The sequence below is a fragment of the Oryzias latipes genome, chromosome 19 (assembly GCF_053564925.1).
Source record: "Oryzias latipes strain Hd-rR chromosome 19, Olatipes_Hd-rR_3.1".
Classification (NCBI taxonomy): domain Eukaryota; kingdom Metazoa; phylum Chordata; class Actinopteri; order Beloniformes; family Adrianichthyidae; genus Oryzias; species Oryzias latipes.
In genome coordinates, this window is record NC_136255.1 from 21266982 (window position 1) to 21280422 (window position 13441).

At 38.3% G+C, this 13441-nt stretch overlaps 1 protein-coding gene across 11 annotated transcripts in view; it reads right to left on the minus strand.

Annotated features, from left to right (window-relative positions):
• The window catches only part of plce1 (phospholipase C, epsilon 1), an 85030-nt gene that overhangs the window by 32685 nt on the left and 38904 nt on the right, over positions 1–13441 (minus strand). For 10 of the 11 annotated variants that reach the window (XM_011487982.4, XM_078937467.1, XM_078937461.1 and 7 more), the window contains 2 exons: positions 3247–3401; positions 888–1055 (listed from right to left, as the gene is read on the minus strand). In XM_011487982.4, coding sequence (XP_011486284.2) covers positions 888–1055; positions 3247–3401 — 323 coding nt within the window. Of the gene's footprint in view, positions 1–887; positions 1056–3246; positions 3402–10754; positions 10992–13441 lie in introns of those variants that run through there. The other variant, XM_078937469.1, reaches the window with a different exon arrangement.

Sequence of the window (13441 nt, forward strand, 5' to 3'; positions counted from 1 at the left end):
AAAATACCATCTCCATTGTGATCCCTACCAATCTTCAGCTGTGGAGCAGCAAAGCCGTAAGACTATTTTCAAACAGGCATCCCCCATAAAAGAGGAGAGAAGAGTGGAGTCTGGTCAGGTAAACTGTACTGTGTGAAGACATGTCTGAAACAGCATTTAGACTTAAATAATTAAATATTTTTAAAATAAATTAGAAATTAAACACAGATTGTAAAAAAAATGTAAAAGTAGAAACCTAAATGTCAAAAAAACTACTGTTCCGTTGCAGCTGAAAGCCATGTCAGAGCTTCATCTGTCTCCAGAGAAGAATCCCTGTTGTCATTGGACCCTTCCTTCATTGTGCCCATATATGGAAACACTGCACATTCATGAAACTATTTGTCTGTCTCTCTTCTATCACACTTAAATAAAACCAGCGGATGCAAAAGGAAAGCAACTTAAAGATGTCCCCATTGTTGCCAATCAGTCCTTTCTTTGTTGTTATTTGTTGTCTCAGCTCTAAACTGTCCTTGTTACCGACTTTCTTAGACCATTATGAAATGATGTACTTGTAGTGAAGGAAATCCCGCATACTTATTATACAAAGAGGATACCATTTCTGCAACGGTCGGCTTTTTAAATGCACAGTGTCCACAGTTAAAACAAATCTTGGTGACAGACTATAATTTGCTGACTAATTAAAAAAATGTCATCATTGAAAAGTTTAGTTTAAAACCATTTGATGTATTTAAAGACTTCTCAAGGATCTGTAGCCTCCTTCATAAGGATTGAATTCACATCACTTCTATTTTGGCTGTTTAGCCAACGGGGCAAACCGTTTTTATAAAAGAAGGAAAAAAATCAACAAGAGAACAGCAGAACCTCCAGTGACCTCATTGTCAGCTCACCTCATTGAAGCGAGCCACCAGGTCCTCCACAGCGTTACTCCTCCGAGGACTCTGGGTTGGCATGTTAGGTGCTGACAGAGACGCCTTCAGGTTCGGGTGGCGTTTAATTTGGCATTCAGGACTGCCCAGATCTTGCGTGAGGAAACAGAGGTAGTCCAGGGGCAACACCTGCAGGGGGACAAACACCCACATGACGGGAACTTTCCCCAGTCTGTGACTACCAAAAATACTGAATCCATTTATTTTGATTCACAAGTTCACCATTTGAATTGTTGTACGATTCAATGCGATTTGATATCTTTTTTTTTTCAATTAAGTTCTGTTTTTAAAAACATTTTTAACAAGTGATTTCAACAGAATAAAGGTGGATCTTTCTATTTCTAAAATAATGAATTCCTACTTTAATAACTGTCTGAATTCAGATTTTAGGCCTCAAAATAATACAAGAAATTACTTGGAAGAAAAAGCAATTCACGGATTTGATGAATGGAATTGATTTTCATAGTACAGTTTCCATGAAAATTATTTTTTGTATTTTTTTTAGCCATAATAAAAATGGGTAGCTCAGTTGGTAAGGTGGGATGGGTCAAATGCAGAGACGAGTTTCCCTTTGTGGGATAAATCCAGTATAATAAAATAAAATAAAATAAAAATAAAGAATTCCGCAATACAAACAGTTGACTTGCAACAAAGTGCTTGTTTAAGTTTTTGGTGTTTTTAACATTTTCTTGTTGCATTTGTTTCATGCTGGAGGACATATTTTGAAAAAATTAAGCATACATTTGCATCTCTGTACGGAGCCCGTGTCCTGACATTAAGATATAAAAATATATCTTGTTCCCACAGATTAATATCTTGTTCCCACAGATTATTATCTTGTTCCCACAGATTATTATCTCGTTCGCACGAAATACTATTCCGTTCCCACAAGATACTATTGCGTTCCCTCAAAATACTATTCCGTTCCCTCGAAATGATTAACTCGTGCGAACGCAATAATTATGTCGTTTGAACGCAATAATTAATCCGTTCGAACGCAATAATTATTCACGTCATAAGTCATTCACGCGGATATGCTCTCTGTACAACGGCAAAACTAAGCCACTTTCAGCGGTAACTTCCGTGTCTCTGTGACCCATATTCGTTCAAAAAAGGAACATGAAAAAGAAAAATGATCACTTTATTACTGTCTCAATGAATATAAGAAAAATATCAAAAGATTTATGATAACTAGGCTGCTTTGTCATACGATAGCTCCTGCTAGGCTACTACTAGCGCCGCCGCAGAGCTCTTTGATGTATGCCGGCATTTGGGCAACTGGCTGGTCTGTTGTCAGACAGCTGATATTGTAGTTTAGGGTCGAATAGGAATAATAATATTCAGGACTTGTCTTTTATTAACTTTAGCAGTCAGTCGCTTTACATTCGAAGGCTATAAGGATACATGCTAACTGACTAAACGATCATTAATAATAGGTACTTTATTGATCCCACAATGGGGAAATTCTTCTCCGCATTTGACCCATCCCCTGGGGGAGCGGTGAGCTGCAGCCTAACTGCGCTCGGGAGGCAGTAGCGCTAAGGGCCTTGCCTAAGGGCTCTCACTGGGTGATGTTCATTGCTCGCCATTGAAATGGTAATTGACTCAGTTTATTCCCCTCCGGGAATCGAGCCCTGGATTCCTGCGTGGTAGCCGCTCACCTTACCAACCGAGCCACCCAGCTGCTTGATCCTGTTATTAATCATTGATCCTGTTATTAATTTACGTCATAGATTGACAGCAGATACCTTCACATTTCTGTCTGTGTGTGTCTCATTACATTGCATTGAAGACACGCAGGATGTTTAGAGAACAGATTTATTTATTTTAAAAAGCACAGAAGCATCCATGTCAGGACACGGGCTCCGTATCTCTGAGTATTTCTTCATTGAAATTTATTTTACGGTAATCCATTCCGATGCATCCACTTGTAGTCGACTAAATTTATGTACGTCCTTTTCTAGCCCGGTCTGGTATCAGACCGGGCTAGACCGGGCTCAAAACTGTACGGCTGGATAACTGCGATATTACTCCTCATTGTTGTTACACTGGAAATGTTAGGTTTGGGGTGTGAGGAGCTGTAAGCTGGTGGGAGAGAGTGTAAACAAAGGGATGATGGGAAGGGCTGGCAGGCTCCACCAACAGTCTAATGAACTACTGCCACTCTGCACAAACCGTACTAGAAAATTATTATGTTTTCTTTTGTTTTACCTAAAGATGGAATACTCATAATTAAAAACCCATTTTTAATAAATCATAAATCAAAAGACGATTGGAGTGGGACTCTAAAACCTGCAGACCTGCCTCTTCACACTCTCACCTGCTGGTAAAGCTGCTGCTCTTGCTCAGTGAGGATACAGGCAATCTCCTCGGGGAACTGGATGAGGTGTCGCAGCTCTGCTAGCTCCTTACTGATCCCACTGACATTTTGAGGAAGAGAGATACTGCTGGTCATGCTGTTGGCGAGCTGACGCTCTGCACATGAATAGGAAGATGACAGGACACACAAAGAGAGAGCATAACTTTAACACGATTGGATCAGGTTGTGCCAGAAAGAGGTGGGAGATACAGAGATGGAGAGAAAAGACAAAGTTCATAAAAATACATCTTGTAATCATAAAAGATTACAAGAACATTAAGCAGGAATGCAGCAGAGATTAGGAGGACTTTCATCTTTCCTGGTGTTTCCCATTACCTCTAAAAGTTTAAAGAAACCTTAAGGCCGTGTCACACAGCCACACATTTCCCACGTATGAAATTTCGGTTTTGTGATATTTCTTAAGTGTTTCTCACGTTTGTCATTCGTCGATGTGCAAAGATGTCCGTCGAGGGTTTCGGCAGACAGGTCTTTATGTAAACTCGGTTTTGAGCCGTTCAATAATTTTGGTCAGTTGAGAATTGCGAAGTTTATACGGGATTGTTACATAAATCTTGCGCAATTGTGCGTGATTTCTGCCAGATTAATTCGCACTTTTGTGGTATTCCATGACCGTTCCACGTATGTTCACGTATGCCTAACGGAGCTTTCCCGCATGTACCACTGATTTATAGTTTTTATATCGCGTATAGGGCGCACATCACGTAAAAATTACATAATTGACGCACAAATTTTGGACCAGATTTGGCTTTAACATCCATTTATGTGTTCTTTGCGTGGTTTATTCGTACTTTTTCTGTGGTTTTAATCCTGTTCATTCGTGATCCATCTGTGAAAATTTAGCATAAAAGACCACTTTCTTTACTTTTTACACCTATAATCATGGTCTAATGTATGTAGTTGCTGTTCTTAAAGTCAGCATATCCATCGATAATACTTGTTCAATCCATGGAACAAAGCCCACTTCACCCTGTGGAAGTAAACAGCACTGATCACCTGCAGGTTCCTGTGTTTGGATTTCAGTCGGGTCCATTAGTCTGTCTGTTTACACATACACACGCACACACACACAAATCTAAACTGTCCTGATCTCTGCTAACAAAGGACTAATGGAGACTTTCTACACGACTTCAGGAGCTGCCAGGTGGACATTCTGTACATTTTCGGGATGAATGCCCATATAAACAAAGCTTTTTTCAATGGAGTTTTGCCAGAATCACTTCAGTGCGGCTTTGAAGAGTTTCATATTGCACTTTTTAGGTCACTATAGAAAGGATTTCTAAGGAAAATACCCCTAAAGTGAGTTATGTGATCACACCGAATGTGTGGGACACCATTTATTCAGATTTCTTCAGAACAAGAGAGGTGTTTGTTATCTTTTCATAGTAGGTTATGCAACATTCACCCAAAACCAGGACACGCACATCAAATAAAAATAGACACCAGGAAACACAGAGACTCTCTGCTCATTGTCAATTGTCATAGGTAGAAAACCCATCTACTCCTGTCTTCTAACCACACAGACACAAAACTGAGTATGGATTTATATGCAGACACACACTTAAAGGTTGTCCCTGGTAACTCTTGAGATGTGGAACAGGTAGGCATGGCAACAGCAGTGACTGCTCCGCGGGAACAAAACTTGCTTATTTACACAGTTTGATTTGTGGATCCGGACTCACAGCTTTTCTAATGAACTCTCAGTGTGCGTGTGTGTGTCCAGAATATGAGCACAGACACACTAAAAACATCAGGAAACAAATAAAAGCAGTGAAAATGTGAAGCACATGTAGTGGGCTGCGGGAAAATAATGGGGACTCGGCGAACAAAGGAGAAGCCACCCTGAACAAAAATTGGGAAACATTTCTATTACTTAAAATGACGAGAAAGGACAACCAGAAAACGTTTATATTAAATGGAAGAGAGGTGAGAAAAAAAACAAAGACAGACGGGAAGGAACGAGATATAAAGCAGTGCTGGTTAAAGTTACTGGAGAATTTATAATAAAAGAAGAGAAAAAATAAACAACCACTTAAATAAAGGAAATAGGGGAAAAAAAGGCTATTACCATCTTTTCATTTCACACATATTTCAAATACTTCCTTTAAAAAGCTTAAAAGTATACTTGAACTTTACAGTGGCAGAGATATTTTACACATTTTTTTAAATATTATTTTCTTTACTAATCTTTTAATATGGTTTCTTTAGCAGGTCTGAGTATGTCCTGTCTGTACGTTACAGAGAGTATGTGTGTTGTATTGATTGTTTGTCTCAGCTTTCTGTTCCACCAGCAAAGGAAGTTCCTACTGGAAAAAATAAATTAGCTTTGAGCTTGAGTTTGTGGTTGACAGTGAAGAATTACATATGACTATGTATTTTTATTGTGTTTTTGTGTGTGTGTGTGTGTGCGCACTGACATCTATGTGTGTGAAGGTTTTTGGAGTCAACGTGTTTTGAAAGTGTGGGTGAGCATGTCTGTAGCATTGGCTCTATATGAGAACTAGACTGAGTGCAATGTTGTCCGTAGAAAATGTCTATATCGGGCTCCAACCAAATGACGTCAATTCAGTTGCCTTCTTTTCACGATACGGACCGCCATGTTGGAGCCAGACGTCATCAGTGAGCAGTGATTGGTCTGAGTCGGTGTGAGTCAACATTTCCACAATATGGCAACCACTCTCGCCAATCAGTCCACACCCCTACCACTTGAAAACTGGCTTGGGAGAATCTGCCAATCAAGCGTTTCTTAATTTTCAACGTGAGACCACATACCTTAGGTTAGGCATCTAATTGGTCCGTTTATTACTTGCTTAACTTGTACTACAGAATAAATATGAAAAAATTCGGATTAGCAAGAACATGTTAATAAAAATTAATGGTCTATGGACAGGACAAGCCCTTCTGATAAAGATCTACATTTGATAGTAAATCTATGTACACGCGGAGCATTTGAAACGCGTTCAAGAACACAAAACAGGCATTCTTGAACTCGTGTTTAGCCCATGGTGTGGACATTAGAAAAGCAGGGAGGGGTTTCTCTCTACTGTTTCCTAGCACACGTCTGCCACCTACAGTTAGAAGGGGCTTAGTGTGAAATGTTACGTTGGTGGAAAACTCGTGAACACTTGAAACATTCATTCAATAGCCATAGGTTGCGTAGCTACGCGTGAACGCAAAAGTTTTGAATGCGGACGCCCGAAAAACGCGTTTACACAGACTTTCCATTGGAAGTGGCATCTTGAATGCTTGTTACCGAGGTCAATGTGAACGTAGCTTATTAAATGAAAAACCTCAAGCAACTTGTACTCGCTTTTTGTAATTCTACATCCTTCCATTCTTTATCTCAATTTCATCCTCCAACTTCTTCACCCCGTTTTTAACCTATTTTTTATACACCTTCATAGCCCACTCTCTCTCTTTTTTTGTGTCTGATCCAAAAATAAATATAAATAGTCTTAGTCTTAAATAAAAAGAGGTTTATGTACATATACATCTTGTGTGTCCAATGTGTCCACATTTCACAACCCCTTTATCGTAACAGAAAAATCGATCCAACACAAGAAGCCATCAACACGTATCTGTTTGCTCAACTGCTGGACAGGACAAGTGAAAATATGATTTATATTTTTTAAAACGTTGATTCTCCTAATATTTTATAGTATGAATGAGTAATGAAATAATTTAACCTTGAAGGGAGAAACATGTAATGTTCATAAAAAATGTTTAGTTGTAAAGTCTGTTTTTAACTCATAAAACAAACATAACAATAACAACAAATAAAGCTATAATCATATATATTCAAATGCTTGGTTATTTGGGCTGTACTCTCAAGATAAAAAAGAGAGCACTAACTAAACAGATTCAGAGGATGAATTAAACCGACATTAACGACACATTTTTCCAGAAGAATTGTCCAGATCCACTTTGGAGTATTCATTTAATTTTTAAGAGCATGCAAGTGTTCTGCTCATTCATGTATTCATCGTCTGAAGAGGGAAATACGCTTGAAAACAAAGCCTTCCGCCAAGACCAAGACACAAAGACTCTTAACATATTCAGAGGGAATTATTACATACAAATGTGCATTAATATGGAGAATAATCCCAGATTGTCTTTTAGTAATGATAACTTCTCCAGCCTATAATTTTTGTTAAGCAACAAACATGACTCAAGACCTGGACTAAATAAAACATGTAATGATTTTTGCACAACTTTATGGATCTAGAAAGCATGAAGAATACAAATAAGGTGTTCAATGTGTGTGATTTCATAGGATGTTTGCGTCTGAATTTACTGGCAGATAAAGGAGATAAACTGAAATTCCTTTTGAGGTCCTTTCATGAAGCTCCTGTAATCACAGGAAATAGGCTTGTGTTATTAGCATCTTTGCAATAAATGTGCAAAAAAAAAAGCTATTTCAGTAATTTATGTCACAAAAATTGATTTTATAATAAAAAATTGGATTTTCTGTATTTTTCTTTATCTGATGTCAACACTCAAAGAAAATTTTAAAATATCTTGATAAAGTAAAGTTCTAAAATATTTTTACAGTTGTTTATTTTGTAAAAAGAAAAAAAAGAAAGAAAGAAAAAAACGTATTAAATGTTTGTTTAGTGTTACAACACAATGTTTTCACTTTTTAAGCTTTAAATTACAAAGTGGGCATGAATATAAGCAATAAATGAGACGGTAAAAAGGATTTTTTAAATAACATAGCGTTTGTATCATGCACTCTATTTCTAATAATTTCTCAAAGTTTCAGACGATGTATGAGATCCTAAACCTTTTTAAATCTCGTACTGTACAGTACAGCAGAGGATCCAGGAAGCAGAAGCCTCTAAAGATGGGACCACCAGATCTTCTAATCAGCCAATTGGTCCAGAGATGAGCATTAATCTGGAACCAAATTTGAAGGATATTCTGGATTTATTTTTATAGTTTGACACCTTAACAAAACTCAATAAAAATCACAGCTTCAATGCTGCCTAAACTGAACATTAGCGAGGATCTACTTTGTTTTAAATAAAAAGGAAAATAAATGTGAATAGAACACTTTAAAAATGTTTAAAATGTTTTAGGATTTCCGTACACTAGTGCCTTTAAATAATTTTTGTAGCACATATATGATTAACTTGAATGTAAAATCAACGGGATATTTCTGTTTTTTCTTTCCTCTTTAAATAATGTATTTATCAGCGTAAATCTCAATCATTCCTTCTACTTTTTTAACAGAAGAAGAGTCTTAGCATTTCTTCATATTAGGATTCAACAAAACCAAATGTGGTGAGACATCTGCTGAATATAACAGAACAGAGGGGAATGGGTGGAACTAAATACGGACTTCTGACTTTTCCACTGATCAAACTGAAAACCTACGCAAATAAAAAATGTGCAGGGTACTGGATGCTAATTGTTTATATTACAGGGGCTATAGAAGCAGCCAAAATTCTAATTTCCCAAAAATCACAGAAAAATGGAAGATGATCATCATGATGCTGTAGGAAAGATTGTAAAATGCTCCATGTGATTAAATGTTTTAATTATCAAGTGTTATTCTTATTTCCAACCTTTAAAATGTAATCATTTCCATTTTCAACCTTCTAATCCAGCCAAAATAAAGCATTTTTTACTCCAACGATCCTTTGTCGGACATCAAAATGTCATCAGCAAACATGCTCACAGCCTCTCAGCTCAAGCTCACCTTCACTGCATCTACCATGAACTCTCAAAAACGCTTAAATGTATAAATGTAAAATCCTTTTTATATGTTTCTGACCAGCTTATTATTGGTCTAAACTCTGTTTAACTCTTTATTTTAAAGGTTATAATTTGTTTAAAGTTAAACCAGATCCCAGTCAACACCCCTGTTCAATACTGATGGGGCTGTGGCCCAGAGGAGAATAGTTTGGTAAAGTGCATAATAACAATATTCTCATATATTGTGCCAATAATACACATAAAGAGCTACAAAAAGTTTAAAAAGAAAACATTTCATGTGATTTGAATATTTTTATAGGTTTATGCTTTATACAAAATGCAGCCCAGCCTTTTTCTGTAATACATAGTAAAAAAAAAAAAAAGGTGACCCCCTAATAAGTTTTGTTAATCAAACAGATGACAACTTCCTGTCTCGAGAATACACAGTATTATATAAACGTATATAATTATTATATGCCTCTTTTTTGTGTGTGAAAAACGAATCTGAAACTATATTTACTTACTAAGCCTAAAAATATAAACATTTTTAAGATTTAATGTCTGTTTGAATAAAAAAATCCTGCATGTGGACGAATGTTAGCAAACTATCCTGCTGCTTCATTCTCATCTTGTTCCTTAAACCTGTAAAAACAAAGCTATAAAATATCCTGATCTTTATCCAAGTGTTTGTACAAAAAGGAACAAATAAACTAAACAAGAACGCGCAATAAATTGTAGATTAAAACAAACATTTAAACAAGTTTTTTTTGAACCTGTAAATCCACACGTGAGCAGCAAACAGGCGAGCAGATATTCAGCACAAAAATAAACATTCTTAGAAATCATAATACACAAATCCAGCACCAGACGAAATAAACAGATTTATCTAAAAGTACCAAAATCTGTCAATTCTGAATGATAAAAACCAGATTTAATACAATCCTACAGGTGACAGATGTGATCACTTGAGTGGGATCCGAAGCCCCTCCAGGTTTTTTCTTTGGGGTGAAGTGAGGTCTCGAGACAACTGTCCAACAGTTACATCATTCAGCACACATTTAAATAAAACTAAATTAGGCTGATGTTTGCTTCTGTATCGTGTTTCTGCTCGTAATGTGACAGAGCTGACTTTACGAGATTTAAAAAAATACTAAAAAACGTATTTATTCATGAAAACAGTATCCTTAATCCAAAAAAGAATTGTAATTTTGATGGGATACAACTGGAACTTTTTGGAAAAATCCAACATTTAAAAACTTGGATGAAAGTTACCCACTAACCTGATTTTCTGACATCCAACCCAAATGGTCTCATCGCTTTCCTTTATGTATAACAACAAGGCAGTACCTCTAAATTTTCTTATTTTCTATCTTGCAAAAAAAATAAAAAATATTAAGATAACATTTCAATAGCAGAATCATCTTAGTTTGAGAAAACAAGTCTTAGTGACTAGAATTTTTTCCTTAAAAGAAGAATTCTTGGTAAGACAATTTTTCTTACTACACTGAATTTTTGGCTAATTTCTAGGCTGTCTGCTTCTGCATCGGGGCAGACTTATCAATCAGATTTATCGATCCTAAAAAGAGCTCTATCAAGATGTTAGGTTGCAGCCTGTTAGAGACCAGCGTTAAGACAAAAGCTTAGCAAAGACTACACAAAATGACTTTAAAGTGAAAGTTGAGACTTTTGCAAACATTTTAAAGTCCCGGCATCCCTCAAAAGGAGCCGTGCCCTCCCGCATTTCCCGTACTCACTCATCAACTTGAGGTCCACTCGGTTAGAGTGCTTCATGCTTGTTAGAAACAGCTGATCGCTCTGCCTCCTACACTGGCAGCTCAGCGCCGGGGCGAATGCTGTCCGCTCGTCCGCATGTGACTCCCACAGCTGCTCCGCGCTCGCCGTTTCACAACTGAACTCTCCCTGAAGTCAAGCCGGCGCGCTCCAACCCCCGTCCCTCACCTGCCTCCCCTCAGCGGCGGCGGGGAGGCACTGTGTCTCCCTGCGTCTCCCACCCACTCCCCGCTCACACCATGCATAGTTCACAGCCACGCGTTACATTTAGACACCCCCCCCACTGCCCTACACACTGTCAGAAGTGTCACAACAGCAGTCAGAGAAAAAAAACAGTTCTCTTTAGAAAAGAGCTTTTTGTCCCGATTTCCTTGCAAACACAACTCTGAAAGCACAAACAAACACACAAACTGCTTCGAAGGGGTTCACCCCGGATTCAGCCTGTTGCCTTTAGGTGGCAGTTATGCTTACCGACAGAAAAGAGGGAGGCAAAGCAGCAAAAAAGAAAAGAAAAATATCCATAAACTCCAAAAAAGTCCAAAGAGCTGAAGTCCTTTACATAGTTGCATAGACAAGTAGAAGAACTAGCCAAGAAAGAGAGGCTTAGTTTAGCAGAGAAATCTTTCACTTAGAAAAAAAGGGTTTATAAGAAAAAATATAAAGCACTGCCTTTATTAATGCAGAAATTTGCAATATGCTTTTTGGATTTTGAACCAATTATCAATGTCAAGACCGAAGAACAGCAATCAAAACTAACTGTGAAAATTTGGAGGATTTGGAGCCCTATTCACTGTTTTTCTACAATCCTGCAGTGAGTATTTTTAGCCATGACTGTCATCTGAACAATATGTGTTCTTGAAATCCTTGAGACTTGACTCCCCGACACATTTCTAAACGCTGGAGCCCAGCACAATGTGACGTGACGACTGAGGGGAGAGGAGACAAAGAGAGATGGGAGAAAAAGGGTAACCGAGCCGCTTTCCTTTCAGTCAAGCACTGTTAAGATTTGCAAAAGAAGGAAACGATCTGAAGAAAAGCTCTGGACCGGCAGCTGACAGAAGTATGGCTGAATCCCACAGGCCTCAGGCTTTCAATGGTTTGTTTTAGAAGTTAAAGAAGTCAAACCCATTTTTCGGCCCAAATTCCAGCTAATTTGAAGGAACACTCACGCCATCATCACTATAAAATGCTAAATAAAAACTATATCTATCACTTATACCGTGTGTATGCTTTAGTGCATACTTCATAGATCTTTATCAATCCAGCGTTCACTTAGGAACTTGTGCAGCCTTTGCTTTTACTTTAAGAACATCCAGATTTACTCTTTTTGTCTGTTACTTAAAAACCCCACTCTGATGTAAAATGGTGTTTTTGGTGTTTTTAACATGTTCTAATGGCATTTTTCTTGTGATGGAGGACATATACACAGAAAATGAGGTTCAAAATGGCAAATTTCCCTCTGAATTAATAAAGTACCCTATCTATCATCTATCTACATCTAAAATAGCATTTTTGAGTGTTTCTTTATTTAAATCCTTGCGAATCAGGAGCAGGACAGGATCAAAAAATACTATCTGAAAGAGATCGTTTTTGTGAGGTAGAAAATACGCTGGCTGGACTCCAGGCGTCCTGCTCCGCTCCATTCTGATCCATCCATTTGCAGACGTCTTTGTTTTCCTGGACTGAGGTGAAATCTGCCTCTAAACTGTTCAACTGGATTGCTCCAATATTGCTAGCCTTTGTTTTTTCACTGGTAGCGTCACGCTGGAAGTGTGACGTGCTGCAAACTATTGGGAGAGAGTGTAAACAAAGAGCTCTCAGCAACGGGAAGGGAGGGGGTTGCTCCCCACCACAGCTTAGTGGCAAATTTCTCAAGAATCACTGCCGCTCTGCAGAGACTATGCCCTAGAAAATAGATTTTGACTAAAAACGGAATCCATGACTTCGCAAAACAAAGATTAAGTTGAGGTTTGTCCACGACTATTACAGGTGCCCTCATAGTTCACAAGACCGATATGAGCTCTGCAGCCACAGAAACTATAAAAGAAGGTTTATTCCGTGCTTGGATTTGTGTATTTGTGCGGACTTTGTGCCTTTGTCTCCAGGAAACTTCGAAGGCTCGGATGGCCTGACAGATAGTTGTGCACCAGGTGCCACGGTTGGCAGAGAGGTAGAACCCACTGAACAAGATCGCCCCCCCTTAAGGCAGTCTTTGTATCTCTTCCTAGGAGCACCTCTGTCACAGTCCCCAGAGGAGAGCTCACCATATAAGATAATCTTTGGTAGGCGGTGGTCATGTAGTCTTGAGACCCTGCCCAGGGAAGCTGTGTCTGAAGCAGCATGACTTCAATACTAGCTGTTCCTGCTTGCTCGAGGACCTCGACATTTGTGGTGAAGTCATTCCAATAAATGACGAGTACGGTGCGCGTTGGTGAAAGCATTCGAGGTGGCTTAAGTGATTTCGATAGGTAATCCATGTCTCTGAGCCATAGAGAAGAGTGGTAAGGACGGCTAAATACACACTGATCTTCGTAGTTGTGGCATAATCTACACCCAAAAAACTGCATAATTATTATTAAACACTTTGAAAATAGATCAAAAGATGATCTGAGTGGGACTTTAACCATCTGGTTAGAGGATTGTTTCAACC